Here is a 21,229-nt window from a genome sequence, read left to right as displayed (position 1 = left end):
ACAACTTTTACCTGTAGCAATTCAAGGATTTTCAATGGAATGTTGCAAAAGGTTCCAGTCAGAAAAAGCAGAGTTGTCAGCATGTCTTTCTCAATAAACAAAACAAAATCAAACAACAACAAAAATCTGGCCAAAAATTCATCAACAGGCGAGATATTGAGCTTCAAATATCTGAACGTTCTATAGGTCTTAACACTACTGCATTTGTGCTTCAGTCCGAGAGCAAGCAGGATGACTAGCCATGCAACCAAGGTGTCAGTTTGTGGCATCAGCACTGAGACTTGTTTTTCTAATGTCACACCCACAGAGCAGGTCTTTGTATCTGCACAAGGGCACCAATGCCCCATTTCTAAAGCAGATGGCAAACCCACAGGAGGTGCTGGGATGAGATGCACAACTGTAGACACAGCTGATTGAACCTGAGAACCGCTTCACCCTACATGGAAACAGCACGAGTTCGTGAGAAGCTCTACTACAGTAACAATCACCACAAGTTTACCACGTGCACTTGTTCATTTCTAATATCCTTCTACCAGCTATTCACAGCTTCTTCTGTGATCGCTGCCCAGACACCTGCACCCCAGACGTTGCTACGTGCTGGAGCCCTGAAATGCTCAAAACTCATGAATCTGTTTGTTATCTGACTTGCACAAACTAAAGTCCATTCCCACTTAGTTGAGACATCCACTTCTAGACACTGTCTCTCTCGTTCTGCAACAATATCCATGCTGGCCCCTATCTGAAGCATCTTGGTATGCAGGCAGCCAGACGCTGCAGTGACAGTGCTGGTCCCACATCGGCTTACAAGCCTCGCAGACCTTGCTTGCAAAGTCCTCCTTTTAGGCAGCAAAGCCTGAGTGCAAACAGCAGGGAGGGGGAAGGCTAGAGTGAAAGATTCAGATGTAGTGCCGTAGCAAAGCATAGCTGGGGCAGGCGGGACGGGAACAGAACCTCTGTGCGGACAGCGGGTCGCGCCATGCGCCAGGTAAGGAGCTACAAGGACTCCGTCGAACCAGACCTCCCGACGAAGCAACAAGGCTCCCTTCAGCCCCGCCCCGGCCCTCGGCGCCCCGCCCGGCTCCTGCCTCGGCTCCTGCGCGGTGCTGGTGCGGGAGCTCCGTGCGCCCTGGCTGGGAGATGTGACCCATGGGCACCCGCCAGCCGCGGCGGGGGGCGGTTTGGCTGCCGCTGCTCCTGCCGCTGCTCCTGCCGCCGCCCCCCGCAGCGCACACAGGTGAGATGGGGTGAGATGCGATGGGTTCGGCGATTTTTGTTTTGTGGGGATTTTATATGTTTGTTTGTTTGTTTTTAAGCACTTTGCATCCGTTCAGTTTCCATATTTCTGTCCTCTAATATTTACGCGGGAGAAGAGTGCCGTGTGCTGCTTTAAGGCTGCTTCATCTTCTCTACTACTGTGCTGGAATTAGGTTTTACCAGCTCTGAGCGTTTTCTACATGTTGATTTACTTTCAGTTGTAATATGACAGTGTGTTCTTGGAGTACTTCTTGATCCATACTTTGCATTAATTCCCTTTATACTTCTAGTATCTTCCTTTGTTCTTGGCAGCCACCAGCCCCCAGGGTCCCACCTGAGCAGTAAGGGACAGGTTACAGCACGAGACATGCTGAGTTTTGGCAGAGTTCTGCCCTGCATACGAGCCCCGGTGTGCCTCTCAGCGAGCAGAGCAGTGCCCCCGTGGCAGCCCGTGGCAGGGCAGCAGAGGGAGCAGGAGTGGTGGTGTGGTGTAAGCAGTCTGGTTAGCAAGGACTTGGGCAGAAGGAGAGATGTCACCAGGTGAGAATGAGCTCCTATGCCTAAACTGCTGAATGTATGCCTGTGGTGGGGCTCTGCTGCTGCCATAAGCATCTCATGGGATTTCTTTGTTATATCCCTCAAGTATATACAGCACAAGGCACTGCAGAGATTAGCAGAGCTTCCAAGAGCTTCCATGCTGTTTTTGTGCTCTGGCTGCCTGCTTCATATGTTACCACCAAAGCTAAATACGTGAGGATGCTCTTCTCCCATCTAAACTCACAGCAAAGCCTCCAGATCTGACAAGAGCTGGGCTGTAGTAAGGGCATCTTCACCCCAGCTGCTCTGGAGCATTACTGTGAGCAGTTTCAGTTAGTTCTGTTACGCATCAGTTCTTTGGCTCTCAGGTACATGCACCAGTGTGGGCCAGTTTCCTTCCAAGCAGCTGACTGTGCCGTGCTTATTTTGTCAGGGTCTGCTGAGCACTGGGGCAAGTGTTTGGAAAGTTTGTATAATGTCCAGAGAAGGTTTAGAAAAATGTCAAGGGGGATGAGTTGGCTTTGAGTAGTAGCTTTACAAGGGAAGAGGGGTATTTCTTGCGCGCTGCTGAGTTTTAGCTACACCTCTTCTCTTGGTGCGCAAGACAGTAAAAGTTGTTGTAATTCATCCTGTCAGGATTTTGCAGATAACAGAAAAAAAAATACATGAGGTGTTGATCCATTGTAGCAGCTCTTGTGCTCTCTCAGCAGAGAGATTATAGATACATCAGTCTCCTTTGGGTCTTTTCCTACAGCAGAACAAACCTGGGTTGCCAGTCACCAGCAGAGGCAATCCTGCAAATAGCACAGCTGTCTGAGTCTGGTGTGGTTCTAGGAGCAGATCACACAGGGGCCAGGTGCTGTGGCAAGCAGCCTGACAGCAGCACTTCACAGACTCAGGTTCCTGCATCTCACAGGGTCTATACTGTGCATGTCCTTTGGGAGTCTGCTATTTTGTTCATCTCCAAACCACGTAACAGCAGCTGTTAACTTACTGGACCACTGCAAACAAGCAGTTATTTTATGTTGTGTTATTGGGTACAATCCTACCCTTACTGGTGTATGTTAGCTGTTCTCCAGGTCTCTGAAGGCTGAGGTACTGCTGTCTGGGGCACTGTGTGCCTGCCTCACAGGTGGTTCTCCCTTTGCAGTGCAGCACTGCTGCACTTCATTGGGTTTTTATAAATCAGTGCTTTGTTCACTGCTAAAAATCTGTGCTGGAGTACTAATGCATAAGCATGGGCAATGCAAAATGGAAAACGAAATTAAAAGCAAATCCTTAGTTTAATTAACAGGATCAGGAAATGTGGCAGTTTCTCTTTATGCAATTTTTTACAAGCAGCTCACAAGGTTAGGGAAGGAACATTGTGATTCTTGAAAGCAATAGAATGTCATTCTAAGAATTTACCAAACTCCAGCTTAAATCCTTCTACACACTTCTAGTTGAGGTTTCCTTAGCCATGCTTTTCTGTAGAGAAACCACTAAATTTGTCTTGTAGATAAATACTTATTCTGTACTGTAATAACAGAAATGTTGTGCTGAACTTCAGGCATGTTTGCTATTTTCATTCAGATGAGGTGATTTTGAAGCAGATCTTTCATTCCTTTTACTTGCTCTGCTTTTGTCCATGTTGGGAAGCATTCTTGGCACTAGATTTTTCTTGAATGAAGCTGACCTGGAAGGTGAGTTCCAAGAATTCATCTAATGCGATGTAGTGCAGCTAGTACAGTCTTAAAAGGAAAAAAATAATGGAATAAGTGTTGAAATGATTCTTTTTTTCAATATTGATATTTCTGTCCAAGAAGTCTACTAGTGCTGTCTTGCTTTATTCACCAAAGTAGACATAGCTGTAGATGCAATTGAGTTGGTAGGTAGCTGTACCAATTACTTTTCTTATGGTAGGATCTTGAAAGCTTCCCTCGTTTAATATTCTCTGCACTGACACATCTAGTTCAATTTACTTCTCTCTTCTTCCACTTTATCATGGCACGTATTTATTTTTACCAATAACTATGTCCGCATTTTGAGAAGCGGTCGTCCCTTTAAGCATATTTGCTTTCTTTCACAGTCACTAGAGTGATGAAACATACAATACATCTGTATTTAGAAAGGAATTATTCTGGGAAATACAAAATAAAAGGATGGGATCACAGTATGGGCCATGCAGTTGAGCCATGGAACTTGAGATCAGGGATCTTGTTTCTGTCCAAGCATTGTATTTTATCCTGTTAGGTATCCAGAAGGTGGGCAATGTTCCAGTGCTAATAATCCGCTTCTTTTCCTCCTCATCTACACACAGTAAATGACGGAGAAAGCGTGCACCAAATCTGAATTTTTGAAGGAAGGGCAGAAAAGAAAAGCTGATAACAAAGTTCAGCAGTGCAGGGATGTTTACGTACTGATACAAGGTGATGTATTTTGGATCTGAGAAAAGGCTCATCTGTTATGTAGACAGAGCCAGTAAGTATTAAATAGCAGACTGAAGTGTCAGATATTTCATATTAAAGGCATGCAGCATGCGTGTTATACATAGGCTCGCTGCCCTATGGATGTGGTCTGTGATGTCTTTGTGCTGTGAAGCTTCACTACTAATAGTGGAACTATATGGGAAGGCTGAGCTTTGTGTTCTGCAGAAAGAGTACTCTCTGCAGTATGAAGTAGAGAAGAACAAATCTAACATAGAAATAACTAAAAGGGGATGTTTGCTGAAGGCAAACTACAATATATTAAGGAGTGTCATGATCATACATTCGAAAGACTCACCCTTATTCTCTCACCTGTAACCTACTGTCTCTGGTCAGGCTGTTTCAGACAATGCCACCATCTGTGCCCTAAGGGTTGGCTCTACTTACAGTTTCCACAACTTGTCAAATTCTTCTTGCCTGTTAATTAGGGATGTAAATAGTGAGAGCAGGTAATTCGTCCCATAGAGAAATTTGAATGCTGTTGGGAAATTGGGATTAAAGCCCAAAACTTATATATGTTTTGCAGTTCCCAGTGTTACCGTTCAGGTTCACCTCACTGCTTATAATCTTATCCTTCCTTCACAGTTGTTCTCCAGCAGCTTTTGTATTTTTAATTCCAAGACAAGCAAGTGGTTAGTATTACTCAAGTCATTTGTGTATGTGTGGTGTGGTTTATGTTTGTTTTTGTAGTTGTGGCTTGTACAAATTGATTTCTACTGATTGATTTCTCTCCAAGATTTGGTGTTGTCTACAGCTATGAGATTAATAGCTGAGGTCATCCTTTATAACCCAAACAAGATTTTTATTTAAGAAGTTGAGGTTTGTCGATAAAAATGACTTTTTATTAGAAAGCTGTGTTTAAACAGCATATTTGTTTGTGCTTTATTCTCTGTATACCAGTAACTTACAGAGTTTTTATCCACTGCTCAACATATCTTGAAAAGAATACAATGAAATTAGATGTAGCAGAAAGACATGGCAATGGGATGCGGGACTGGAGGTATATGGCAGTTTACATATGAAGAGATTAAATAAGCTTTGCTTCTCTCGTGGAAAATAGATGACTGAAGGGGACTGTATTCGTCTGTTTTTTTCCTGGCTGGCTGGCTAGCTAACTAAAAGAGTATTTTAAGAGACAGGAAAAATACCATAGTCTCTGCTTTTTCATTCCCAAGAGTTTTGAGTTACATCTCAGATGGCAGCTGAGTTGTTAAATGAGTTGTTCAGGGTAAATGAAGCAGAAAATCATGTCTGGTGGTTTTAACAAAAAAAATACTCGTGAAGTCCAGGAAAGATACTAAAAATAGTATGATACCTATTATTAAGTGACACCGTCTTGTTCTCATCTGAACTTAGTGTGGGAGCACTCTGAACAGTCATACAGTGCCTCGAAACACACCAGAGCGTACCTCAGAGGAGATTAGCAGAAATGGGCAGATACCCCAGGAAACCTTCCATTCTTGTGAGTTCTCTACAAGCAGTAGCTTCCTGAAGGCAAAAGAGATGTTCTGCCAGAATGCTGGGTGCGCTAGTCCAACCTCTCAGCTCTCTGATGCAGAAGGAAATGTTCAGCTTTTTAGAGCTAGCTTTCTCTCAGTAGTGAGGGTTTTTCTTCCACTGACATCACACTCAATCTCTTGTCTAAGGGAAAGCACAGATTCAGAAGACGACATTTCACTCATTCAGATTTTAAGAAAAACAAAACTCCTTGTCTGGACAAGCTTGTTAGTAGGTTGGAGAGCAAGAAGCAACAGCCTTTAGGCAATAAATAAAATCTTAGCCATTCTAAATGAACGGCCACAGTCTCATAGATAGAAGCACTAAGTGGTGGCTCAGTTTACGAAAAGAAATGTATATATTATGAAGGGGTACATTAGGATTGGTCTGCAACACCCTGTGTCAGAATTCAGCTGACGCAGCAGTTTTACAGCATTTCTTTTCAAAAAGAAATTTACGTACCTTTGCATATTTTGAAAAACATAAGATGTCAGAAATTTCTGAATTAAGCCCTCGTTTTCTTGGCTGCTGGGTTGTAGATGGTCTAAGAAGCAGTAAATCGACAATGTTAAATAAGTTCACAGGAGAAAAGAAAATCCTCAAACATGAGGCAGTTTGGCTATTTTTAATATTATGTAATTTCAAAACATCCGTTTGGAATGGCAAATATTGCGGCAGCAATGAGCTTTTAAAATTAACTTAGCTATTCTTGACAGAAAAGTACTTCTGCATTTCAAACTTCACAGAATATCATTCAGGTATTTTTCGTTCTTGTAAAAACAAGAAAAAAACCCACACACCTCTGATGACTCTCAGAGTCATAACAGGGTTATGAGTAATCTTAGACTTTCTGTCAACTTGTTTCACTCCAATATTGATCACTTAAGATTAATAGAAAACATACCTACTATAACTTTCTCCTGTTTGACTGCATCAGGGATGTATTTTTGCAGAAAGACATGGTTAGGTAGTATGAGTTCTACCTTAGCCCTTGCAAACTTTCAAAGTGGTGTGGGGGAAAGCACTTGGGTCTCTAGGATGTGGTGTGGAGAAATAAACAGAGGCTTTCACACAGAGGAGGGGAACATGGCAAGGCAGGCCATACCGTGCATTGGCACCCTCTCTTCATCCTATCCTCACTCCTTCTCCAGATGATCTCCTCAGTTTCACCTGATTCCAATGGCAGCCTGCTTATTTTTTTCACAAACAAACCCACACACCCAGGTCTTGTCACATTTTCCTACCCTTTCTGTCATTGCTTCTGCTTTTCTGCCTGCTCCACCATCTCATTTTCATTTAGTCCAATGACACTGTTTCTGTCCCCATCTTTCTTTTCCTTTTTCCACATACTCCTTATGAAGAGGTTGTGACTGGTGTGCCTGACTCCTCTTCTGGGAGGGCAAGAGTTTGCTCTGTGGTTACCTCTTGAGCACTGTGAGGATTACAACAGGAAGCCACCTCCACAATCCTCCCCCAATTCCCACCACTACTGAAGTAAGATGGCTTCACTAGCCCAACTTCACATGCAGGAGTCCCGCAGCTCCAGCAGCCCACCAGGAGAAAGGCAGGGATGCTCTAGTGACTCCTGCTTGCCTCCACCTCCTCACTGTCCAATCTGTTGAATTCCAGAAAGCAGCTCATAAGAATCAGTGCAGAGGAAATCTTTCAGGCTTTGTTAAAAAAAAGAAAAAAATAAAAAAAAAAAGTTAACTCATCTATTTTAATTGTTGTAAAGATGACTAATATCAGGCAATGACATTTGCTAACGTGTATTCCTGGCTCTGTGGGGTTTCCCTTCCTCTCTGTAGCTTCTGATCTCCAGTTTTGGCTCAGTTCCCCTGTTTACTATCTCATGCACTCCCTCGCATTCCTACATGGCCAGTGCCAGCTTGCTTCAGACTGTAGATGTGCCAGAAAAGGTAGTCACAGCTCTCTGCTAGCAAATGCTACTAAACATTATGTCAGTGGACGCTTGTTCTTAGAACAGTCATTTTTACAATATACTTAAACATGATTGAGGCAAGACTTTTCACTGCAAACAATGAATTCATCTAAGCAGATGAGCTGGAGGAAGAAAAAAATAGTATGAATTCAGCAGCAGAGAAGGAACAAGCAAGGCTGCACAAGAATTTGGTGGAAGTCACCCACAATTGAACAGAAGGATAGGGCAGTGTGTTACAGCACAGCCAGGAGTGAACATCCAGTGTGCTAAGTTGCTCTTACTTAGCTTGGTATTTCACTGGTGGGTCTGATGCTGGTGGAAAAGGTGAATCAGGAACTTGGCCTCTCTGAATGTCTGCTCCCTAATGGAGATGTGCAGCTTGGGTTAGATCAGTGGCCCTGAAGTGGCAGCTGCAAATCACAAGGCGTGGGCAGTGAGTGTCTACTGTGCTGCCCTTAATCTCGGCACGTGGGGCAAAGGAGCGCCTACCATCAGAGCTGGTCCCAAGGGCCTCTTCTGCATAAGAAATGCAAGAGCAATTGAAGCCAAAGTCTTCTCTGTTATTATCAAAAGAGAAGTCCTTCATTTATATAGAGGCAATTGATAAGGGAGGAGCACCTGCTTTTTACTACTATAGGTACTGGAAAAAGCTGTGTTGAAGTAAGACCCTCCTTTCTGTTTTAATTCTTTCCGCATCTCTCACTGTCTTAAATTACATTGAATAGTTGTCTAGAGAATTGCTGTGGCTTTCTATGTCATTTTATTTTGTTGGAAAATTTGGTGGGACAGCAATCCTTGTAGCCATGATACAGTAAAATACAACAATCGATCATTTGTATTGAGAGCAGCACAGTCAACACCAATACTGACACAGGACACATTTCTGTGGCAACAGCTCAGTTTTCACTGGGTATTTGTCTTCTCCCCACCCTATAACTTTAGGGGGGAAAAAATCTATTTTTGTGTATTTGTGTATTTTTATACTTTTCAGTTGCTAGGTTGTCTAAATCAAGAGACACGCTAACAAATGTGTTCCCAGTGAGAGAGCTGAGGCAGCTGCAGCTGCGTTTGTCCTGCAACACTGACATTAAGCACAGCCATTTATCACTGAATTAGGCAGCGCTGCCTCCATACAGACAAAGAGAAGACACGCTGAGCAGATACACTGAGCAGGTAATAGTTATAACTGGAAATCAGATGTGCTTATATTTGTGTAGGTGTGCACACTTACATATTCAGGTGTGTATAGATAGATAGACATGGCTGTACCCAAAACCAAGGTTTGAGCAGTAACAACTTGAGCAAGGCACATACATGGCTGTGAGCTGCATGCACTTAAAACCAACCACATTTTTCAACCCAGCAGGCACTTTCACAAAGAGAGGATGAGGCACCTGCTCTGAAGTCTTTTACTCATGTGAATAGTCCCACTGACGTCAGTGGGCTTTTTCGCTCACATGTGAAGGTGTTTTCAGGCTAAGTCATATCTGTTTTGAAGAGTCTTGCAGTAGAGTACTCTAAGATCAGAACTTGGCTCCTCACGTGGTGGTGAAGTTTACAAGCCTGTTACTACATTCTTTCCAGTCCAGGTGTGCAAGGAATTATAAAGATATGAAGAATACCATTGTGCAAGATTTGATTTATAGCATTTCCAAATGCAGCAATAAGAGCTCCGTGTTTTGTTTTGTTTTTTTTACATGCAAGAAATAAATAAAGGAAATTATTTCGTAATACTGGAAAGTGATGACAGCCATTACAGACTATCTATGAGACAGACTGAACCTAGAAAAGCACATTGCGTGACTGATTGGTGCTGTCATGTAGGCCAGTATAAACTGAAAATAATTCACGTGACATCCATGCTATTAATCCATTAATTAAGAAAATTGGAGTATCATAGTATCGTGCAAGTTGGAAGGGACCTTAGAGATCATCGAGTCCAACTCCTGGGATTTGAGCCCTTCTGTGTAGCAGAGCAGCGCTTCAACCACTTGTGCCACAGGGGGATTCGAACCCGGGCCCTCCGGTGCTGCAAGCAGCACTTTTTACCACTGCGCCACCAGGGACACCCAGTATAGTGGGTTATATTTTGTTTATAGGTGAGATATGGAAGTAAGCAGCTGATAACTTTGGGAGATGCAAGCTATGTCTACACTCTATTTTTTACACATGCATATGATATTACTGAGCGTCATAAAGACTGGAGTTCTTTCTTAGCTCTTCTCATAGAAATAGGGGAGTATGGCAGCTTTATTCCTGTTTTACAGATGCAGAATTGAGGAATGAAAAACACGCGGGGTTTCTTCAACGGGCAAACATGCACCTACCAAAGCAACAAAAAACACATACAGAAAGTAAGTCTCTGCCTTAGGAGCTGATGGAAAGTTAACGGTCTCTGTCCCTCTGCCTCCCGAATTACATTGAACTTGGGGCAAATCAGAGAGTGCCTGCAGTGTGATAATGCTTTAGATCTTGTAAAGATACAGCCTGTGGGTTCTGCTGGCTGAGATTGGCTCATCCACTGCAGTCAGCGTTTCTGTTTTGAAACTTCAGTTACCACATCAGAAACCACACTAGGCGGAGATAAAATTAAAAAAAAAAAAATAGGAAAAAAAAAAAAAACAACAACAACAAAAACCACATTTATGTTGCTAGTTTTAAAATATTTTAGTGTAACAGATAAGTTCATGCCTCCTGCTACTTTAAAATGTGTTTATGGAATATAAACGTTTTTATTCAAGGTTGGGGCAAATGTTAAAAAGTGCAGGTACACAAAACCTTTCAGAAAACCAGTGGAAGTCATTTGCTTTGTTTGTGATGAGCTGTCTGGTTCCAATAACTTTTACACATTTTATAAAACTTTAAAAGAAAAAGAAAAAAAAAAGTGTGAAATGTGAGCCAGCAGGGAAGGTTGCAGCTGTCCTCTACTCGACTCAGATATAACACTGGCTAATTTTTTATGAGGTTTATCAGAACAGAGCTGGCAGTGACCTTAAGATCCCATCTGTCCCATTACCCTTAGGCAGAACCAGCTCGGTGTTGTGTGGCAGATAGTACCCTGATCTGCCCTTTGAGACATCCAGAGCCCTCCCAGACAGTCCACCTTGTCTGTCCTCTTCTGCCCATCAGGTACTGCTGCTGCCAACTTCTTTCTATCTGAAAGTGAACTTCCTTTATTCTTTTCCTTGTTCATGGATGACATGGAGGATAAACTGTCTCTTCATGTAAAGACCTGCAGTGTTGCCCCAGCTCCCAGACAAGGTCTGTCTCTGGAAGTTAGCTGCCAAAGAAGCAGAGTTGGGGGCTGATCAGCCTGGCTGCTGTATCCAGGGCAGGGAGTGAGAGGTATCTGCATTGGTCCATCCTAACCAGAGAGAGGAACCAGTGCGAGGCAGTGCTCACTGGCCCTGTTGCTTGCAATTAATGCAAAGCAGATGCCTCCCTCAAAGAGTCTGAGGTACCAGAGACCTATCTCTTCTGCTGCTGCTAGGTTGGGATTTTTTAATCTTGGCTCTGGAGGTTTTCAGACCCTTCAGTATGTAATTTATGTTATTCTTAATTCTCTCCTTGTTGGCCTTCTAGATTTTTTTCTCGATGTTTTTTCAATGAGGAGCTTTTCATGACTTTGATTCCCCTTAACCTAAGAAAAAAAAAAAAAAATCCCTTTTCTATATCCTCCTGTTTGGGAATTGGAACAGAAAGTTCATTTGTGCTTCAGTACTTCCCCTGCTCTCTACATAGATTTCCCAGTTGCCTTCTCCAGGGCTTTAGCAGGGCTGTGTCACTTCTGTTTTTTTCCTTATTCCTGGCTGCAGGTTGTGCAGTTGTTGGCTTCCCTGCAGTCTCGTAAAAGTTAATGCAGGGATTTGGTGCAAATGATGAAATTTGATGCATGGATGATTTCTTGCAATCTGTGTAATACTGATTTTGGTTTGTTCTTCTTACCAGCATGCATATTAATTAATTGTTTCTCTGCTAAACAAATGTTGCCAACTTGAGGATGTCTATTGGGCAGCTTCATGCTTTCATTTGGAATAGTTTCACCTAGAGCAGGGGGGTTGTGGAGGACATTTATTTTGGTAGAAATTAAAACTTTATTTTCTAAGTTATCCCCCACTCAAAAGAAAATGTTAGAGTAACGGTTGGACTAGATGATCTTGTAGGTCCCTTCCAACCTTGTGATTCTATGGTTCTGTGAGTAAAGCAAATGTAGAAGCCTTCTTGGGGGCTTCTTTCTGCTGCTTTCACATCCTCTGGCATCTCGAACTTTTTGATTTCATTAACTGAGCCTGTCATTTGAGCCCTTGTGAGATTACAGTCGTTGGGCTGTTCTATGTCCAAGAGTTCAAGGCAAGGGGACTTCCTACATGCCGTTGGTAAATAAGTAAGCTTGCACTAAGGACTGTGCTTGACAACAAGATCCATTTTCCAGGAAATAAAATAAACTAAAAATTGAAAGTCACTGAATACCAACTAAGTGCAAGGGAATAAAAGAGAGCAACATTAGAAACACTCTCCATAAACAGGTTTATGGAAAGCTGAAGATGGAGATGCAGGCATATACCAGAGTTTCTTTTGAATGTTAATATACAAACAGAGGTTTGGAAATCCCGGGATTTCTACTATGTCAGTTTAAAGTATTTGGCCTTTACAGAATAGCTTTTTTCTGATTGTTTCAAAGACAACTAGACAGGATTAAGTCAATTAGAAAAATGATGGTGATTTTTACTTACAAAAGCAGCTATGTGTTACACGTGGTATGTTATATGCAATTCATACAAGAGAACGAACATTTTAGTAATAGTGAAATATACCACCAAAAAAATAATAAGGTCCACTTAAGGAGACAACAAAGGTCAAGGTCTGTTCATTCAGATAGGTTCCCGCTGTTCATGTTAATATGTTGTATTTCCTCCTTTCTTTGTCACTTTTTGTTATCTTAAGAATTCAAATTGCATCCCTGGAGGAAGAGGGTTCTGAAAAATCCTGAAAGACCACAGATTCTCTTTTTCTCTTCCCTATTATGCTCTCATGGCCACTTGCGACAAGAAGCTGCTCCCCAGCAGCTGCAGCTTCAGGTTGGATCTGAGGGCTGCTGGGAGTTGCTGGGGATTGGCTCACTTGAAGCCTGGGATTCTGCCCCAGCCCCAAAGTCCTCTGCTTTGCAAGTAATTTAGCAATGTGAACATAGGAAACTGGGCTCTGAAGAGTCCTAGGACTTGCTTGCTTTGCTCATTTATTTCAAAAGATGGTTCATAGGACGGTAATTTAGATGTGTGTCATAGCAATAAGTGCTTTTTGAGTTCATCGAGAATAAAGGCAATATGTAGCAGTTTATGGCTTATTTAAAAGATAAGCTCTTGTTTGGTTAACTTTGAAGCATATGTATTTGCAGATTCTCAGTGTTTGTTGTTCCTTTCTTATTTTCTTTCTCAGGAGAGTTGTATTGTTCTTTGCCCAACCCTAGGAATGTTCATTTTGAATCTACAAACATGAAGAATGTCCTTCACTGGTTAGCACCGGAAGGTACAGGAGATGGAGTACTCTACAATGTGAAATATTCAATGTAAGTTGGCTTCTTTATTGTATCCTTCACAGTTTTTTTTTTTGTGTGTGTGTGTGTTGTTTTGTTGTTGTTTTTTTTTTAGCATTTTAAACTAAATATATCTTAAACTATATATATCTTTATGCAAGATAGGGCTGCTAAAAAGTAAAGAAAGAAGAACTAAAGCATAGCTTAGATTTAAGCAATATAGTTTTTAACTTTTACTTCTGGTACTGCTTACTTCAGATCCAGTTTTATATATATATATATATATATATATACACACACACATATATATATATATATATATATAGGGAAGCTCTTCCTATGAAGGGAAAGTAGGATATAACCTGAAGCTTTCAGGGCATTCCACTGAAATGAAGCTAAGGAACGAGAAGAGACAGTGCTGTGAATTGGCATCAGAGTTGCCTTCTGTACATATCTGAATGGACCTGAGGATGTAGCATCTAAAGGACTATTGTGAGCAAACACTGTTCCATCAGTGGTTTCTAACAGACTCAACACCCACAGGTTTATTTCAATCCCCAAAGCCTCTCCAGTTTGGGAGTCAATCTAATGAAGTTACAAAGTATTATAGACAACCAAGTAACTTGATCAGTCATATAGAAGGCAAAAAAACTCAGAGAGTAATAGTTGTGCTTACTGCAGGTCAGCTGTTCCACAGCGGAGTCTGTAGTCTGTACAGAGTCATCTGTATCTCTAGTTAGCTAGAGAAGCAAGACTTTGAAAACACAATTGTGTAGATGCTGCCACATACCTTATTAATTAGCAACTAAATTGAGATTCTTCTTAGCATAATGTGAATTATGGAGTGGAAGCTCCTGGGAAATCCCAGGCAGAAATGTTCCAAGGAAACTTGGATTTCTTCTGCTAGTGCTTAAGATCAGTACTGAAGAATTATTGTGACATGTTTACTCCTCTGCTTCAACAAGAATGATTTTGAAATGCATCATATTAGAGATGGAGTCTTTCTTTTAAACAGCTTAGCACACATTTTTACACAGCAGGCAGAGCCACCGGCCATTCTACAGAACATTTTGTCAGTACATAAATAGTTACCCTGACTCAGTTCTCATGTGTTTAGAGTTTGAACCAAAGCCGTGGAGACTGAAGTTGAGAGATCCATGTAAGCAAAAGTGGACTTGAGTCAGTATTGCTAACATTCCAGATACCTATTGCTATTTTTGAATAAGACCTACACTGGTTTATTTTTCATTAAGAGCTCATGTTTTTATCTCAGCTGAAGTTGTGAATTCCTTCCAATAGCACGTTTCTGCAAAACAAGCAAACTATTCTATCCGTTTGATTATCATTTCTTTGTATATAATCGGGTGAATGATGACAGTGCCAAGAACATTTGTACAGCTCTCTTCTCTTTCTCTTTCAACATAGATATGGTGATGGCAAATGGATTAGGAAGCCAGAATGCAGGAATATCAATAGAACATGGTGTGACCTCTCCAGTGAGACTGCTGACCATGAAGAGCAATACTACGCAAGTGTTAAAGCCTTCCTAAATGGGAGGTGCTCTAACTGGATAGAGACAACACGATTTAACCCTCTTACAGAGAGTAAGGAAAGCTAATCACAAAGCCAAGTGTTCATGGCCTTGGTTAATACTTTGTGCTCGGAGTGCATCTCCATAGTATGTGATATTTTAATTTTAATGTAAGCTTAGATTTTTTTGCTGCTGTTTGAGATTTGTGCTGCTGGCAGCAGTAATAGAAATCATTGTAATTTGGATATATGTATGTTAAACTTATGAATTAGAAACTGTTATACTGAATACTGTTTTATGTAGTCATAAGTGTTTACTCAAAGGAAAATAAAAAGGGCATGGCACATCTATTTTATAAAGAACTCTGATTTTGAAAAGGCCCTGTTAAACCAAACAGTAATCATACTCTAAGGCACCATGTCTGTAACATGATAATCTGACGATATACTGGTAATTTAGCTTGTTTTAGCAAATTGGGTTTTGATGTTGTACATTCTGCAAAGTCACAGGACTTCCTAGGCAAAATTCCAAGTCAGTGTTCAGCTTCTTACTGTGAGGTTTCTGTTACTTATGTGGAAAATAATTTTATGTCAGTATAAATAAATTGTTCAAAGATCTATTTAGACTACCCAAAATATTACAAAAATGTAGTATCATTCCCTTTAAGAAGTTGTACAGTCAGATCTTCCGATTTCTTTAACTATTTCTTATAAGTATTTATTCTTCTAGCTAAAATTGGCCCACCCATGGTAAATGTGTCTTCTACTGAGAAATCTATTTCAATCACACTGACTGTTCCTGAGAAATGGAGAAGTCCTGGTGGAAAATCTATATCGCTGCTTCAAGTATATCCTGGCCTGCAATACAACGTGTCTGTCCTCAAGAAAAAGACAAAGAAACGAGTAAGTTCTGAGAATGCTATAGAATTTTACCTAGTAAGTCTGTGCACTGTGCTTTGTAGCAGCAAGAACTGAAATAGGGCTCATAACATGACAGGACCTGTAGGATCACCTTCCATCTTTCGGTGTCAGGTGGACCAGAACTGGATGCACTACTCTAGATGTGGTCTGATGAGCACTGAATGTGCAGGCATAATCCCTTCCTAACACCTACTGGATCCTCTCCTTTTGACACAGCCCAGGATGCTGTTGACCTCCTTTGCTGCAAGCCATGTTGTTGGCTCATGTTAAGTTTACTGCCTATTCCAGTCCTCTTCAGCAGTTTCTCCCCAACCAGTCAGGCTCATCCCACATCACAGCAAAGTGCATCCTTTGCCACCACACCTCAGAGTCTTTGTTCATCTGTCTCTCTAGATTTAAATTCCATAAAGGAATAATTTCCACCATAAGCACAGTAGATAAGGAGGCATTTAGTGATTATTCACAAAAATATCCATCCTTCTGCTCCTGTCCTCCAGACACAACATCTGTCTAGCTAATGTCTGAATAGTCTCCTTCTGTCAAAGGCTATATTAAAATGCTAAGATTAGCATTAGCTTGACAAAGAAAGAGCAGTTACTTTACTTTGGACTCCAAGACCTACATAAAAACTATTATTTTAAGACCTTTACCAGAACACTGAAAGATTTTCAGAACCTGTATCATGGGCCTTTCATTTGCCTACATGTCAGGAAGGGGCTGGTGTGGTATTTTTTCTCTACTGAAACATCAGCATGAGAACATGGGCTGGTGATGATACGTGATCTTACTTCATATAAACCATGACGTTGTTCAGTAGTAGTAGAAGGATGATTGAATGGGAGATAAAATATTCAGAGCTTATGTGACATGATAAAGAACTTGAGTTTTGACTGCATTAGGAAAAAAATAAAGGATACGGCTGGCAATTACTGAAGTATTATTATTTGTTTCAGAAAATGTGTTCTTGTGACAAATTTTATAGATAAAATTTTTACCTTTCCGGAAGTGAGGAGATAAAGAGGAAAGGCAGACTTTTTTTATGTGTATCTTCTAGTGGTTCTTCTCCATCAGCAACAGCACCTTGGTTGTGCCCTGGTTGGAACCTGGAACAGCTTACTGTGTCAGTGCGCAGATCCATGTCACTACACCGCTTCTACACAGCGGGTTTTCTAAAGAACACTGCATTTCTACTTTGAAAGGTAGGTGTAAGCTGGCAAATTACTAAGTTAGAAAAAATGGTGAACAACTTTGTAATTTTTTATGTATGTATCTCTGTACATTCACACTATTGAAATTATCTTTGACTTTAAAACATAGTTGGGTCCTACTGACTGAAAGATAAGACAGTACCTCTGAAGTAAAGGCTCTGCAGTCCTTGAGTCTCAGTGAATGAGATCTTACTTTTTCTCCTTGAATGATGCTTGGGAGTGACAGAGCTGAGAATCTGAGGGGTTATAAACTTGCAACAGGAGGGATTGTTACTTCTTTTTAGTGTTTAATTTATAATTCAGACTAAAATAATGAAAGATTGTTCTGTAGCTCTTTCCTCCTCCCTCTCCCCCCTCTCCCCCAGTTTCCTGTAAATTCTTGTTTCATTTAAAATATTTGCATCCCATGTCCAAGAAGCAGTATGGTAAATGTGTATATTACTGTCTGAATACATTATAAAGTTACTCAGTGCCACAAAACTTTTGCTTTATTAACAGATAAAACAACAGATGAGACTATAACAGTTGTATTTGGATACATTCTGCCAATCGTGCTGGCTGTCCTTTTTACTTCAGTGGCATGCTGCTGTGTACACAGGTACATTCATGTCAGCAAACAGAAGCATCCAACAAGCCTGGTATGTATTCTTTGTTGTGGGATGCTGCTGCCAAAGCTTTCGATCTCACAGCAGAGTTGTGTGTTTTCCAGGAGGAAACCAAAGCTTAACTGCAAATGAAATCTCTGTTTGCCACCCTGATCAGTTAAAACATAGGAATAACTCCAATTAGCAACTGTGACTAGATATGAAAAGATGACCAAGGGTAATGAAGATCTGTTTGCTTGGGAAGAGTCAGTGCCACAAGCAAGGTCTGAGATGCAATGAGGCAGGTTCTGTAGGAAGTCAGCACTCCTCATATGTGTCCAGAAAGAAGCACAGAAGAGATTTACTGAACAAAAAGTTATTAATTGGCTGAAATCAGAACTAGAAGGGAAAATAATTCAGCAGTGCAGAATTCCCTTGATACTGTTTTGGATTCTTACTAGGTGTTGCCAAACTTTCCCATGTCTATGGGAGGGTTTTGGCACAGAGAGGTCATTTAATCTGAATTTCAAGAGTTCTTTCATAATATTGCACTCTGTTTCTTTGCATCCAAAAAATATACCAATAAGTGAGTTCTGTTATTTATACTTTCCAAAAACATTTTCCATGTAAATTTTGGAAAGAACACGTGAAGTCTAAGAAATGTTATGTTTCCATCCCATGAGCCCAGTGAAATTTCTTACAGCTATCTAACTGTAAACAAGTTGCTCAATCACAAGCAATTGATGAGCTATGATGTTAATCCAGTCTGCATGACACGGTGTGGTGGGAGGTATAAGGTTTCAACACTTTGGTCTTTCTAAAGAAATCCAGAGCAGCCGAAGTGATAGAAGTGTTCTCAGAGGAACTGGCTGCTTCATGAAAGGGTCAGAAGGAAGGAGCAGAGGAGCTGCTGCTGCAGTGTATTCAGACATGTGCTGAAACACCTGCAGCTGACAAGGTGACAGCTTTTTCCCGGGGTACAGGACATGGTAGGGGAGATAGCAGTTTGCCATGGTTTGGAAAGCTAGAAGGACAGGTGTCCACAGCCACAGGGCTACTTAGGGATAAATTCCCACTCAAGATCAGACTAAACTCTAACTCCAGGAGTATTTTCTCTTATAATCATTGTGTTGTTTTGTGAGGTTTGGGGGGGATTTTTTGCATCCAGTGAACTTTATATGCAGCTTGAAATCTTCAATCTATTTCCACACCACTTAATTAATTCAGTTCATGATAAGATAACAAATGAATATGCAACTGCTGTTTTAGTGATGGTTTTTGTTTCTCCCAATATACAGACTACTCCACACAGCCATCCCTTGTGATCAAAGGGAGGTGGAATAAGCAGTTTGGTTTGGTCTGGTACTTCTGACATAGGGGATCTTTCAGACTACTTAGATTAGTGGCCTTAGTCTTCCATTCAGGTTTGAAATGTTGAAGTGCAGCTTCTCATGGCTGTTATTCTATTGCATTTTCTTTTACTGTCTGCTATACAGTGCTTCTATCTGCTAGAAATACTAGTCATTTCAAAAAGATTGTATGCTCTTGATTATTTAACTAGATGATTTATTGAGTCATAAACCAAGCCTGTGACTAAATGCACACTGCAGTTTCTGTACACTGCTGTATTTTCCTTCTCTGAGAGGAAACTTGGTATTATTTAATCCTCTGTAAGTTGCACCTTAGCATGGTAACCAACTGTGCTTGTGGGATGTGGTTTTGACTGCACTTCCTCTTTGCTGGTTAAAGAGAGTGGAATAGTTTTCTGTAGTCTGTGACCCACGTGCAGTTCTGATGTTTTCTCAAAGTCACTTGATTTTTGTGCTGGTGGAAACAAGACCAGAGTTTTGACAGAATTATTCTAACCATTATTTAGGCATGGATAAGAAAAAGGAAATTAGACCTGATCATGATATACTTTTACTTCTGATAGAACAATAAAAGTGAAGCATTTTAACAGTCTTAGAAAAATACATGATGAACTTCCCTTCTCCCTAAACTGAATTACTCACTCCTAGTATGGTCTAAGATAGCTTTATCTTTTAAAAACAGACAATAGCGTAAGAGGAAGCAATACGATGTTTTTATTATACTTAAATCAAAATACATTTTGCTTTCCAGGTATGGCACTATACTGATAAATGCAAGGAAAAGGTTTTTATACCTTGTGAAAAAATAGTGGTCAACCTTATCACGGTTAACGTGGATGAGTACAAACCATCTCAGGAATCCATTCATCCATCAGAAATGACAAGCCCCCGTTACTATACTGTTTACAGTGACACTGAAGGGAGAGATTTGTCTCCAAAAGAAGTGCCAGGAACAAAACACTTGCTGGATATTTCTCATGATGATATTTCACACATTTTAGCTGAGGGGGATAAAACTGGAACAAAGAATGACCAGCCTGGAACAAAGAATACTTTGAGACAAAAAAACAGAAGGAGTGTAGAGTATGAACTTGGTGTACAGGCTGATGGCTTCAGTCCTGGCCAAAACCTAGAAGAACTCAGTCTGAAAGAGAAGATTTCTGCACCTGGGGGACTAGGTGAGCCACAGACTGCTTTGGGAAACTTAGTTGACATTAAAACAGGAAAGGCATATTGCCCTCAGCTGGAGGTGAGGGCAACAGACCCTTCTTTGGGACAGGAATTAGAGAAACGTAAACTGAAGATGGCTGATGTAGTGGATGAATTGCTGGGTAAGACCCGTGTCAACTTGATGGACTCGGATGATGAAAAATCTGGGCAGACATCTTATCGTCAGCTGGGAAAAACAGCACATGGCATCACAGAGAATGAGAGTGAACAGACCATACTGGTGGACTGGGACCCACACACTGGCAGATTGTATATTCCTACTTTGTTCAGTGTTGAAAATGAGGTGTGTAAAGGAGTATTTAAGTGTGATGGTCCTAACAAAGAGGGAATTTTGTCCAGATGGTATGAGAAACAGGTATCTGAAGAATCATCTGAGGACCAAGAAATGTATCTGCTGCAATTCCAGGAGCAATGGGGACTGCATGTGGAAATGGAAGACTGAACAGTCATTTTCTAGAATACTGTAAACCACAAGAAGAGAATTAAGGACTAAGTAGAGCAAATATATCTTAATGTATTGGAAGTTTTTAGAACCGTCACAGTCAAGCAACTTATTCATGATATTTATAGCAACTTGCAGGCACGATATTGGTGATTTCAACTCCCATTACAGACCTTCCACAAAAAATACAATGGTTGTAAGACTGCCTTCTTTTTAAAAAATAAAAATCTCTGTAAAGAGGGTGCTGTTAGGATTTTCATGTTGTAATTGCTACTAAGGCAAATTATTTTGGCTTGAAAGCTGCTATTTTAAGCAATAAAAAGCAACAATATGATCTTTTGCTGGGACGTGTCATGTATATTGACACAACATAGCCTTTTTTATGTCTCATTCCTGCTGATAGTAAAGGCTGCAGTTGATTTTTTGTGGAAGTAAAGGTGTATTGTATGGTGTATTTTTTTGTTCTATCAACATTCTATTTAATGAAGACATTCTAATCTATCATTCATGGAAGACTCGACTGGAACACATGGTCACTTCCCTACTGCTACTCAGATACACATCCAGCAAAATTTCTTCTAACAAGTACTGATCCAGGTTAAGAAAAAGCAGGGGAGAAGGTGGCAAGCACTAGTCATATCTTACTCTGAGGGAAAATGTGGTGTGGGGGAATTTAGTAATACACCTGCCGTCTGACTGGGTGGACTGTGCCTCGC

General features: G+C 40.9%; 1 protein-coding gene across 2 annotated transcripts; it reads left to right on the top strand.

Annotated features, from left to right (window-relative positions):
* Positions 1-918: 918 nt before the first annotated feature.
* On the top strand, positions 919-20,945 carry IL20RA (interleukin 20 receptor subunit alpha). Of its 2 annotated transcripts, none has more exons than XM_072332908.1 (7): positions 919-1,234; positions 13,132-13,261; positions 14,654-14,832; positions 15,489-15,661; positions 16,734-16,878; positions 17,386-17,525; positions 19,593-20,945. In XM_072332908.1, the coding sequence occupies exons 1-7, from the start codon at positions 1,147-1,149 to the stop codon at positions 20,511-20,513; spliced, it is 1,776 nt and encodes a 591-aa protein (XP_072189009.1). In that variant the 5' UTR covers positions 919-1,146; the 3' UTR covers positions 20,514-20,945. The 2 variants fall into 2 exon arrangements, with proteins under 2 accessions (XP_072189009.1, XP_072189010.1); XM_072332909.1 differs by having other exon boundaries at positions 1,154-1,234; positions 13,163-13,261.
* The last annotated feature ends 284 nt before the right edge of the window (positions 20,946-21,229 follow it).

The sequence above is a fragment of the Excalfactoria chinensis genome, chromosome 3 (genome assembly GCF_039878825.1).
Source record: "Excalfactoria chinensis isolate bCotChi1 chromosome 3, bCotChi1.hap2, whole genome shotgun sequence".
Taxonomy (NCBI): Eukaryota; Metazoa; Chordata; class Aves; order Galliformes; family Phasianidae; genus Excalfactoria; species Excalfactoria chinensis.
This window is presented reverse-complemented; position numbering and strand designations above follow the sequence as displayed.